Genomic DNA, 12,950 nt, shown 5'->3' on the forward strand with positions numbered 1-12,950 from the left:
TACATTCTCTCCTGGGTGGCACGGGCCCTATGAGATTAAAGCTATCTGTAATAGCTGTGTGGCCATGTCTATCAAGGGAAAATTATGATGGTACCACATGTCCCAATGCAAACTATTCAAAGGCCCAGTCAATAATTAACGAATGTTTCTCTGTGCTCTTTCTCAGGCTGATCACAGCAATTCCATGGAGACCAGATGACAGGAAGGTGTCCGGGCACACTTGCATCAAACTAGGCAAATTAAATTCAATCCCTCCAGGTTGTTTTATTAAGGGAAACATTAATAAGACTTTATTGCATGATGTCAATTTGATAATGACGCATGTAACCTATAACATTTCAAATATTTTGTCTGCTTTTGTGAAACATTGTAGTGAGGATGATAAAACAGCTACAGTCACGAATCGATGATTTAATCTCTGATTACGAAGGCAGGCTTGCAGTCCAAATTGCACCTGTACATTCTAAGCGAGATCTGTTTGGGAATTTAGGAGGTCTCTTTGGCTCTGTGAATTCAGTTGCCAACACTACAAAATACCAGGACAATCACAATTCTCAGCTTAGTTGGCAAACCAGGTGGCCACTGGTTTTTAACACATCACCAATAGCAATGAAAATATCATCAAATCAGTTAGATCTGAAGCGCAGGTGCTTCTATTGGTCAGCCATACGTTATTCAATTAAAGCCATACCATCGAACATGACTTAGTCTGCAAGATTCAAGATTCAAGAAGCTTTTATTGTCATATCAACCACATACAGCTGGCGCAGTACATAGTGAAATGAAACAACGTTTCTCCAGGACCTGGTGCTACATAAACATACAACAACAAGTTCAATACAAAACAACAAACAACACCACAGAGCTAGGACAGAAGTTTGTCTTAGCCACGTAAAGTGCACAGTGTGCAGCTAGGTGCAAACAGAGCATAGACAAGACAGTGCAAAAAAGACAATAAATACAATAAAGACAACACAAAAGAACACAGGACACTTAGCGCTGAAAAGAAATAAAAGAACGTGTACTGGAATGTAAGTGAAATAAAATAGATAAAGTGAAATGATGTAAAAAAAAAAAGTATTGTGCAAAAATATTGTGCAAAAATACACAGCAGCGGTTGAGGTAGTGCAAATAGAATAAACATAAATATAACTATAGCAGCAGATGACAGGTTGAGACCTGGTTGAGACAGGTTGAGACCTGCAGATCATATGCACAGGATTTATTTACTGATGCAAGACAAGAAATTTTAAACCTTCATCTTCTCAAGACACCTAGGCATGCTTTAAATGATCTTATAGAAATTTTAGACTTGCATAGATGGTATGCATCAGACAAGATGAAAGATATTAAATACTCTGAATTACTGTCTACATTGATGTAGACACTGGGAATGAGTGCACTGGCTGCATTGTTTTTTTTTTGCCAATATTCCTTTTATACACCCAGAGCAAGTATTTTTGAACTCCACGACTATATGTTGTATAGGTGTAGTAGTGAAGGATCAGATCATTAAATGGGACCACCTAACAGGATATATGACTTTAAAAGAGGATGAGACCTTGTTTACCACTCGCACCTGTTGTCATGAAACTTCCAGTTATGTTATTTGTACATGTAATACTTTACTACAGCCCTTCTCTTCCAATGATACTAAGCTTATCAGTGTTCAGTCATTGCATATCCTTAATTATAGTAATGACTGTTCCCTTTTGCGGTGAGCTGGGGCAGAAATAAAAGCTTGGTTCAATGTGAAGCTTTGGGTGCATCACATAGGGTAAAGATAAGGTGTGTGCAGAGGGAATGTTCTGGGCCATAAACATAGTATCAAGGTGGCAGTTAGTCCCCACCTCACCCATCCACTGATTTGGGGGATGAATTGCCTGGCATTCTCATTGTTATTAAGGGGTATGTGTGTGGATGGTTCCTACAGAAAAATAGCTGCACCGTGTGGGATGTGCACAATATTGGCTGGGAAGGCATTGCCAACTGTCAACGTCAGCTTCCCTTCCCTTGATATAAGTAGTAGACTGTGTTGTTTCAGCTGCTTTGGTGTTAATGAAATGAATAACAGGTGCACTAGATGGGCAACAATGAGATGACCCCCAAAACAGGAATGGTTTTACAGGTGGAGGCCACTGACATTTTTTTCCCTACTCATGTTTTCTGACTGTTCTTTATTAATTTTGCATTTGGCTAGGGTCAGCATGAGGTTATACCTGGACCCTACAGTGGTTGCACAGACAGTCCAACTCCTCCAGGATGGCACATCAATATGTTCCATTGCCATAAGATTTGCTGTGTCTCCCAGAACAGTCTCAAGAGCATGGAGGATGGAGATCTGGAAAAGGCTGTAGAAGGTCCTTAACCCATCACCATGACCGGTATCTGCTCCTTTGTGCAAGGAGGAACAGGATGAGCACTGTCAGAGCCCTACAAAATGACCTCCAGCAGGCCACTGGTGTGAATGTCTCTGACCAAACAATCAGAAACAGACTTCATAGGAGTGACCTGAGGGCCCAACGTCCTCTAGTGGGCCCTGTGCTCACTGCCCAGCACCGTGGAGCTCAATTGGCATTTGAATTGGCAGGTCCACCACTGATGCCCTGTACTTTTCACAGATGAGAGCAGGTTCTGCACACAGTGACAGACATGAAAGGGTCAGAAGAAGCCTGTAACATCTGACCTAAATTCAATAGAACACCTCTGGGACATTGTTTTGGTCCATCTGACACCACCAGGTTGTGGGAGAAAAAACCACAAGACACCATCAGTCTTGTTATCAGGAGCATGCCCTGACATTGTCAGGCATGCAAACAAGTACATGGAGCCATACAAACTACTGAGTACCTTTTTGAGTTGCTTAATGAAATTGTTTCACTTTGATTTTCGGGTTGTCTTTGAATTCAGCCAACTGTAGGTTGATAATTTTCATTTCCATCAAACGATGTGGCATCCTTTTGCTACATTACCCAGTTCATCTGATGTGTTTTCAAAGTGTTCCTTTAATTTTTTGAGCAGTATATGTATATATACAGTCATGTGAAAAAGTGTGAAAAAATTATGACACTGCTTTCATTCCTTCAACAAAAGTTAATAAAGGTTGCCTGATTTTATAAAATGCCCCAATAGACCCTCTAACAGTATACCTAATTTTCTCCAACTTAAGATGATACACTACTTCCCTTATCCAGTGGCTAAATGTCAGTGATTCCAGGGTCTTTCCATTTAATCAGTATCAGTCTCCTAGCTAGAAGGGAACAGAACGCAAATATTTTAATTTTCCTTTTACTAACCCTAGTGTTTTCCAGGGGGCACACCAAACAATGCAATAAGTGGAAATGGCTCAACCATCTCTCCAAATAGCCCAGAGAAGCTCTCAAAAATATTGGTTCAGAACATGTACAGTCTTGGACATGTCCAAAACATATGCAGCAGAGTTGCGGGAGCCTGTCTGCATCTATCACGTGTGGGATCTATCAGCTTTAAAATTAGAGACCTTAGACCAATGTAAACGGTGTACAGTTTTAAATTGTATTAGGGCATGTCAAAGGCAAATGGATGATGAGAAAATTCCCTCTATTATTTTGTGCCAGCTTTCCTCTGAAATTAGCTCACCTAAGTCCCACCTAATTTTGTGTAGATCTAAAGGAGTTGAATCATGCTGAGTAATTCATAGATCTTGCTTATAGCCTGTTTTTGGACTGATTTCCATTCAAAAATTGAGTCTAATAAAGAAGTTGGAGGGCATGATGGAAAATAGTTAGAATTCAAAGCTACAAAGTTCTAAAGTTGCAAATACCTATAAAAATGTGATTTGGGAATATCAAACTTTAAAAAATGTAAAAAAAAAACAAAAACAAAGTGACTTGGGAATATCAAACTTCGAACTGTACCAACTGTTCGAAGGATGCAAAATTTCCATCAATATAAAGTTCAGTCAGTGAGACCAGGCCCTTTCTTGCCCAAACCTCAAAAGCATTGTCCATCATTGATGGAACAAACATGTAATTTCTAGCAATTGGTGCAGCCTGTGATACCTCTTTAAGAGAGAACAATCATCTAATCTGATTCCAGATTTTAACTGAATGTACAACAACTGGATTAGAAGTCAAGCTAGAGATTGGCTGGGTGAATGGTATTTTAGAACAGAATAAGGCTACTAGAAGGTGGACCGAACCTCCTCCAGAATTGTCCAAACAGGGGCAGCGTTGTCATTCTTTAACCACAACATCAATGCTCTTATGTTGGCTGCCCAGTAATAATACATGAAATTTGGTAACGCCATCCCTTCCCTTAAACGAGGTCACTGCAGTGTACTTCTTTTACTCTTTTTTTGGTCCAAATAAAGGTAATTTAATTTGAGAAGAAAGGCCCAAAGGCATTGAAAGATATATAAAAACTTGGGCAGTACACTCATCTTTACTGTATTAATTCTTCCACCTAATGAGAGACCGAGGTGGTCCCAGTGCTCAAAATCTTGTTTTAAATTAGATAAGAATGGATAGTTGGCCCCATATAGACCTTTATGATCATACGTGACCAAATCCCCAAGGTATTTAAATTTTTTAGGGCTAATTTTAAAGGGAATTGAGCTTAAAGATAACACATTGACCCCATCACCAACAGGCATTAGTTCACTTTTCTGGTTGTTGACTTTATAGCCAGATATTTTGCCGAATTCCGTAAGTAGGCTCACCAATTTAGGAAAGCTTGTCAGGGGTTGTGACAGGTACAATAACATGTCATCCACATAAAGTGGACCCATAAATCTTATGTTCCAATCCTGCCCACTGGATGTCTTTGATATTGGCTCTTCATCTCAGAGCTAAAGCAAGTTGTTCTATTGCAACTGCGAATAGAATTGGGGACAAAGGACAACCCTGCTTTGTGCCGTGTTAAAGCTCAAAATAAGCAGATATATTATTATTAGTACACACAGCAGCCATTGGAGACGTATATAAAAGTTTGATCCATGATATAAGCCTACGGCCATATACAAACCTGATAAAACCTGTTTTATCAGGCAATATGATGGAGGGTAAAGTCCCCTCTAAATGTCATGTGAGGACCTTAGCAAGCACTTTAGCATCAGTATTAAGAAGGGAGATTGGACGGAATGAACTGCACTTGAGAGGGACCTTGTCTTTTTTGAGGATTAATGAAATAACTGCCTGACACATTGGTTGGTGATAGGGATTTTGATGAAAGCGACTCTTCAAAAACTGACAGCAATAAAGGGGAAAGCTGTTCTGAGAATTTTTTAAAGGAATCTGTTGGGAAACTAGACTATCATGATAAATATTGTTCTGCCAAAGTTGTCCATGAAGTAAATAAGTCTCTTACTCATGACTGAGTGATAAATTTTTACACTCTATGGGAGAAGCTAAAAACAATGCAAACAAACAGGTTGTTGCTCCACTGGGGTATGGTTTAAGTTAGTATAGGGTATAACCGAATAAAACCCAGTCTCTGCATTATTTTCAAGCCACTGTAATGTTGTTCTTTACATACCTCATTGCTTCCTTTGCCTCTATAAATATTTTTTCTTACGTAGCAATTTCCGAACCTCTGTGAATGCAGCCCTGGCCTTGGCAACACCTGCAGTATAGTCTGGAAAAAGATGGCAATTGATTCTCTGTTGAATCTCAGCGGAGCTCGTGTACACACATGGCTCAACACCTCGATACAATCTTGGTAATAATGAAGTTTAGCCACGATGGCACGTGGTTTTCCATCCGATCTTCTTGGAGCCAGACTTCTATGTGCATGGTCCACAAGCACATCCTTTTCCAGTTGTAGCGGTTCTCTTAACAACCTTGAAACCGCCATAGTGGAGCTTGGTCCATCTGTCTCAGCTACCCCCAGTATCCTGACATTGCACCTTCTCATCCTTCCCTCCATGTCCTTGCATCTTCCTCTGAGTTCAAATCATTTACGGTTGTTACTGTTGTCACCTCGCCTGACCACATTGATAGGCCACCTTCCATCTCCTTTATTGTAGTCTTCATTTGATCTATCTCGGTGTAAATTGGCACCTTGTGGTTTATTATTTCCTTTTTAACTGCTTGTATTTCGTTTTTAAGGGAATTGAACTCATCAGCAAATGCACTCTTCAGTTCGGATTTGATCACTGCAGCTTTTAGCGAGCGAAGAATCTCTGATTTCAAGGCCACCACATCCATTTTCTCTTGGCTGTCCCAGAGAAATGGGATGGGGTCATTCCAGATCAGGTGACGGTAGAGCACGAAGACGTGGCGGTGTTGGGCCTAGTGCTAGATGATGTGTCGTATTTACACTTGTGCAGCTTTTCCACCACTGACCTGTATATCAACTATTTCCTTATTTGAGAACCAAATCAGAGCAGTTTTTTTTATAATGTTTTATAAAAATATTATTTTTATAAAACAGGAGTTCGGTGAGATCTCGAGCCAGACACGTCTTACTCCATTGCCAAATGAGAGCAAAATGCCCGCAACATGTAAATTTCTGATCTTGTTTTAATTTGTACCTGTAAATGAAAGTGATGCAATTGCATGTAAACAACAAAATATTACTTTGTCACTTATTAAAAAAGAAATAAACAAAAATACGTATTTCACCTGAGGAAAAAGTTAGGATTCCCTATGCCCTAATAGCTAGTGTTTCCCCATTGGCTGACATAACCTCAATGAGAATTAAGCCATCTACCAGTTTCTGACATCGACTGGAAGAATACTGGAAGAATACTTGAATCTTTCAATATTGTTAAAAATGAAGCTCAAATGCCACTATGTTTACCTATGTTAAAAAAAAACACAGGCTTTCATGGGGTGTCCTAATTTTTTTACATGACTGTATAAATAAATACATATATATAAATTTGGATCAGTGGCAGACTATTAGTGCAATATATGTTATACAGCAGGTAAAATAAGTATTGAACATGTCACCATTTTCCTCTGTAAATATATTTCTAAAGATGCTATTCAAATGTCCATGAATTATGTGTAATAATGTGAAATGAATTGGGGAATGTATTGAATGCATGAAGAAAGGGGGGTGCAAAAAGGCATGGAAAGCCATTTTAATCAGTAATTAGAAAGCAATTCTGTCCCTTGCAAAATCAGCTGGTTCAGTCCCAACTGATGGCCTCTTACCAAGATGTCTCTTACCAAGGTATCACACAATAAGAATCTCATGATGGGTAAAAGCAAAGAGCTCTCTCAAGACCTTTGCAACCTTATTGTTGCAAAACATACTGATGGCACTGGTTACAGAAGGATTTCAAAACTTCTGAATGTTGAGAGTGAGCACTGTTGGTATGGAAATGGAAAGAACATCATTTCACCAAAAACCAGCCATGACCAGGTGCTCCTGGCAAGATTTCTCACAGAGGAGTGAAAAGAATTATTTAAAAGAGTTGTCCAAGAGAGAAGGACCACTTTTGGAGAGCTTCAGAGACCTAGAATTAGCACGTACAATTGTTTCAAAGAAAACAATAAGTAATGAACTCCTGTGGCACGCTCACCATGCAATACTCTGTTGCTGAAGAAAAAGCATGTTGATGCTTGTTTAAAGTTTGCTGCACAACATTTGGACAAGCCTGTTAAATACTGGGAGAATATAGTCTGGTCAGATGAGACCAATATTGAACTCATTGGATGTCATAATAGACACCATGTTTGGAAAACAAATGGCACTGCACAGCACCCCAAAAACACCATCCCAACAGTGAAGCTTGGAGGTAGGAATATCATGGTGTGGGACTATTTTTCAGCATATGGTATTGGCAAACATCATATAAATTGAAGGAAGGTTAAATGGAAAAATGTACTGAGACATCCATCCATTGTCTATATGTGCTTTATTCCTAATTAGGGTCACAGGGATCTGCTGGAGCCTATCCCAGCGCACATTGGGTGAAAGGAAACCCTGGACAGGTTGCCAGTCCATCGCAGGGCCACATATAGATGAACAACTACACACACTCACTCCTATGGGCAATTTAGAATTACCAATCAACATAATGTACATGTTATTGGACTGTGGGAGGAAACCAGAGTACCCTGCGTAAACCCACGCAAGCATGGGGAGAACATGCAAACTCAACACAGAAAGGCCCCTGTCTGTTCAAACTCAGGATTCGAACCCAGGACCTTCTTGCTGTGAAGCAACAGTGCTAACCACTAAGCCTTACTGTACTGAGACATTCTTCATAAAAATCTGCTGCCATCTACCAGGATGATGAAGATGTAACAAGGGTAGACATTTCAGCAAGACAATGATCCCAAATACACAGCCAAGGAAACTCTTAGTTGGTTTCAGAGAAAGAAAATACAGCTAATCACCTGAAGCCAATCACCTGACTTGAATCCAATTGAAAATCTAAAAGAAGTAAGTATATAACAAGGAATAAGTTCCTCCTTATTCTATCTGTGTTGGCCTTCAGGTGTCAGGAGCATTTCCCTGACTGCAACAGGGAGTAAAGTCCATGGCTCAGATGGCTAAGCCCCTTCACAATGATGCCCAGTGCCACCTGGTGTAGATCAAGTGCAGGTCAGGAATCTCATTGCAGATGGCAATGCTTAGCTAATCACTCCATCCACTGGTGATCCCAGCTGTCCTACTTGTGTTACTCTCAAATCAGGCTGTGATGCTTCCCATAAAGATGATCTTGACGGTGGAGGTGTAAAAGCTCTTTAGCACCATAGAAGGCTCTTCTTTTCTCTAAAGACTCTTAAGCATCTAAGGTGGAAAAGATGTTGGCAGATCTTCCTCACCAGAGTGTTAATGTGACAGGAACAGAGGTTCTGGACATTCTCCAATTTCTCCACTTATTGATACTAAAGCAGCTGGTAGCTCCTCTCCTGTCTCGTGCTGAAGTCCACTATGAATTACTTTGTTTTGCTGACATTCAGGAGGTTGTTCTCTAGACATTAGTTCTCCAGGCTTTTAATTAAAAAAAAAAACTAAAAGCCTTGTTTTCAGAGATCAGGTGTCGTCAGCAAACTTGGCAAGGACAGAAGAGTTGGAAGTGGCCACACACTCAAGTTTACAGTAAGCATAGCAGAGGGTTTAAGACACAATCCAGAGGGCTCCAATACTTTGGGAAATTGATATATTCCTGCCCTTTGTCCAGAGCTTCCTGCTGTACCCATACTACACACTGACATCAGGAAGAATATCCAACATTAAACCTGTGCCAAAATAAATATACACAAATATGCTTATCAACCATCTGCTATCTGGTACCCTAACATGAGCAGCTGAATAAAACAAGTTAGTCAAAAAAGATGGTGTTTTTATATACAGTTAAAAAAAAATCAACAAGCACATAAAAAATCTTCTACCAATCTTAATATAAATGTTCAGATCGCTCACTATGTTTTGAGACAAAGTGGATCAAGTGCAATCCATCACAGGGCACACACTCATTCACTCATGCAATCACACACTACGGGCAATTTAGAGACTCCAGTCAGCCTAGTAGCATGTCTTTGGACTATGGTAGGTAAACGGAGCACCCGGAGGAAACCCACCAAGCACGGAGAGAACATGCAAACTCCACACACACAGTGGGCGGGAGCGAGACTCAAACCCAGAACGCTGGAGGCGAACGTGCTATTATTAGACATGTGATGGGAAATTATGCAGCACTGATGAAAAGAAAAGGAGACAATATGGACAACATTTAATAGTTTAATAACAATCTCCATTGTACATTCAGTGATAATTAATTTTTTTTCTCACTGTTGGTGAATCCAGCAAATACATTCAGGTACAGGATCTATATAATTTGCATTTTAAACAGACCTCAATCCATCTTCAAACAGTCAGTTTTCAAATTTTGATTTACATGACCTTCCATTCCCATTCCAACATTTCAATCTAATTTATGCAGTCCTGTCAATAATATAGATACTGACATCACTGTACTAGTCATAACAGGAATGCTTTTTAAATCTATTCAGAATGTAGCTACATAAAAGCTATTACCCATGGAATATATTGAGTGACCCAGATAGTACTTCACTGATGAGTGGAGTACCTTTCTTTTTTTCAAAAACAAGTTTGATCCCTGTCCTAAATTAGTTTTAAAAATGAGTAACAACCTGTTAACTCATGACATTGACATTTGACTTGATTACTTTTTCCTTTTAACAATTCGTTTCCTAAATCACTCTAAGCTCATTGTACTTACACACTATTGTTGGTGCTTTTTTTTTGTCTTTTCCCTGCATTTTCCCCCACATATAAACTTAATAGCACAAGAACTGACCAATAAGAAACTTTTTTTTACCACAAGACTGAAATAAACAGGGGTAGCACATTAAACAGAAATTTCAGTTGGAAGCAAAAGTATTCTCTCTTTTAAAAAGCCTGTCAAGTGTATTTTGCTGATAAAGGAACATCTGTGTTAGATATCGTTAGATATTTTAAAATTATTTATAAAATATATTTTCACATTTCTTTCTGTTTTGTGTTTGTGTAACAAATGCTACTGTAGCTTTATTTGAACACCAGTATGTATTTATTATTTTTTTATATACTTGTTTTTTTTTTGTTTTTACTCTTGGAACAAAACATTAAAGGGATTGTCACATAACAACAGGTTATTAAAAATGGTCATAGTAACCCCTATACAGAGTTTCACATAGCAAGACATGAGTGATGACCCTCTCTATCCTAGTCCCATAGATAAGTAAAACAAATAGTAACAATAATAATAAATAAATAAAGTAAAACAAAAAAGCAAGGGAAAAAACAACACCACAGCACAATGCACCACACCAGAGGTTTGTGAGCAAGTTAGCGTAATTTGTCATAATAAACACATATAACAGTTTTATTTACCTATTATATTAAACAATGTCTTAAGGAAACCAGAAGAGCTTTGTCCTTTTTGATGAGGAAAGAAATAAGGAAATGAGGATTTGCAGAGCATTCCCACATTCATGGGTACCAGTGTTGGGAAAGTTGAGCTGGAAACTGTAGAACATGTGAAAGTCCTTCAAAACAGTGGATTATTCTCTCTGGTTACAATGGGACCATTTGACAGCTGAAGCAAACTGCTCACTCAAAAAGCTCATTATCCAAAAGCAGTCTATTATGAGTCTAAAAGGCAATGATTGTACTCAGATGGCACTCCTGGTCCAGGAATGGGTCTTTCCCCCTTAAGGACTATCATTGAGCTGCATGTCCACTGTTTGGCAAAAGTGAATCAGGAGAAAAACAAACAAGACAAGAATTCTTTTTTACTACAAAGCATGGCTTCTGCATTAGCCTGGCAGACACATTTTAGTCCAGCACCTAAAAGGCACCTTCCTTGGTACCTAAAAGTATGCATTTTCTTTCCCTATAGACTCTCTCTAACCCCTTCTTTCTGTCCCATCTAAACACACACACACTCAGAAAAGCACTTGCAATCTAAGTGTAAGTGTCTGTGAGCTAGTTAAAGCACAATGTCCTTCAGGCGCTTGCTACAAGGGGATTCCTTCTCCCGTCCATCCTTCAGAAGTGCGTTGATCTCATGCACAGCCATTTCGCTGTCTTTACCCTCTGGCTGGCGCAGCAGTCCATGGTTTGCAATGCGTTCAACATCGCAGCATTTTAATGTGCTGTAGCCAGTGGGAGGCTTGGACTGTGGGCTCTTACCATGTGAAGGTGAAGTGATGGGGCTGATGGCTTCACGCCCATTTCCAGCCTCACGAATGCCACTGTTAGCTTTAGGGCTGCAGATGCCTGTGGTCATCTCATTTGTCCTCTTGCCTTTTGACTCCTCTTCAGGCCCGTCCTTACCAAAGGTGGCAAAAGTTCTTTTGGTGGTTCCACAGTCCTCATAATGTGACACATCCATGCCAGTAGCCTCAATAGACAGGGCAATGATATCACGATTGTGCTCAGGTGACTTGATATGCGCTGGCACTGGCACACGTGGCATCCAGCAGCGGTCTGAGTGGCCCAGGATCCGACACTCATCCTGGCAGTGTAATCCTTCTACAGGATCTGAATGGGTAAAAAATAGAAAGATTTATTTTATAAATTGACCACATAACAGTTTTCCTTCTTTGTTGATTGTTGTTGAGTACTATAGCAGATCAGCAACATTTAGAATGTTTCTCTGCCCTTCGAGAGAGCAATTTAATTTCACTAATTAGCATCCAAACCCCTTCCACAAACAATCAGTTCTTCCCTTAGTGATTCCCTTACAAGCAGCTATCAAACTCCTGAAAAACAAATAACCTTGACCCCTGTCAACTGTTACTATAGGCCAATAGTCAAACCTCCCCTTTATCTCCAATATCCTAGAAAAGGTTGTATCACAGCAATTTTGCCTATACCTACATATGAATCACATTCATGAAAAGTATCACTTAGCATTTAAGCCTTATCATAACATAGATTAGCACTAATTAAAGTGGTATAACCTTCTACAGACCTCTGGATCAGGGTTGTGTCTTCCTGGTGTTATTTGACCTTAGAGCAGCTTTTGACACAGTTGGTCATACTATTCTCCTTGACATGCTAGAAAATGTTATTGTAGTTAAGGTAACAGCCCTCTTGTTGGTTAGGTCTTATTTGACACGTTCAGTTTGTAGGTGTAAATGGTAAATTTTCTACGCATACCGAGGTAAAAGTTGGTGTTCCACAAGACTATGTTGTATGCCCACTGCTTTTTCCCTTATATTTGCTACCTATGGGTACATTATTCATAAACATGATATTAGCTTCCGCTATTATGCTGATTATACACATTTAAAAGGCCAGATGATAGTCACTAGATTAACATTCTTCTAAAGGGTTCTTCATACTGTAACACTCCCAGATGTGGGAAAGACATGATGATTGGGTTCATCAGAGCACAATATATATTATACATTGTCCACAGAAAGCAAGAAAAATCTTTGAGGTAAAAAAACAAAAAACAACAAAAACACATCAAAAACACATCAACTAACACAGCTAAG

At 39.4% G+C, this 12,950-nt stretch overlaps 1 protein-coding gene and 1 pseudogene across 3 annotated transcripts in view; one reads left to right on the top strand and one right to left on the bottom strand.

The window, feature by feature from the left end:
• The first annotated feature begins 314 nt into the window (after positions 1-314).
• On the top strand, positions 315-1,721 carry LOC131357443 (uncharacterized; annotated as a pseudogene).
• An 8,811-nt stretch (positions 1,722-10,532) lies between these two features.
• The window catches only part of pcdh19 (protocadherin 19), a 49,726-nt gene continuing 47,308 nt past the window's right edge, over positions 10,533-12,950 (bottom strand). For 2 of the 3 annotated variants that reach the window (XM_058397162.1, XM_058397160.1), the window contains exon 5: positions 10,533-11,988. In XM_058397162.1, the coding sequence (XP_058253145.1) occupies positions 11,435-11,988 (554 nt within the window). In that variant the 3' untranslated portion in view covers positions 10,533-11,434. The remainder of the gene's footprint in view (positions 11,989-12,950) is intronic. The other variant, XM_058397163.1, reaches the window with a different exon arrangement.

This window comes from Hemibagrus wyckioides, linkage group LG08, assembly GCF_019097595.1.
Source record: "Hemibagrus wyckioides isolate EC202008001 linkage group LG08, SWU_Hwy_1.0, whole genome shotgun sequence".
Taxonomy (NCBI): Eukaryota; Metazoa; Chordata; class Actinopteri; order Siluriformes; family Bagridae; genus Hemibagrus; species Hemibagrus wyckioides.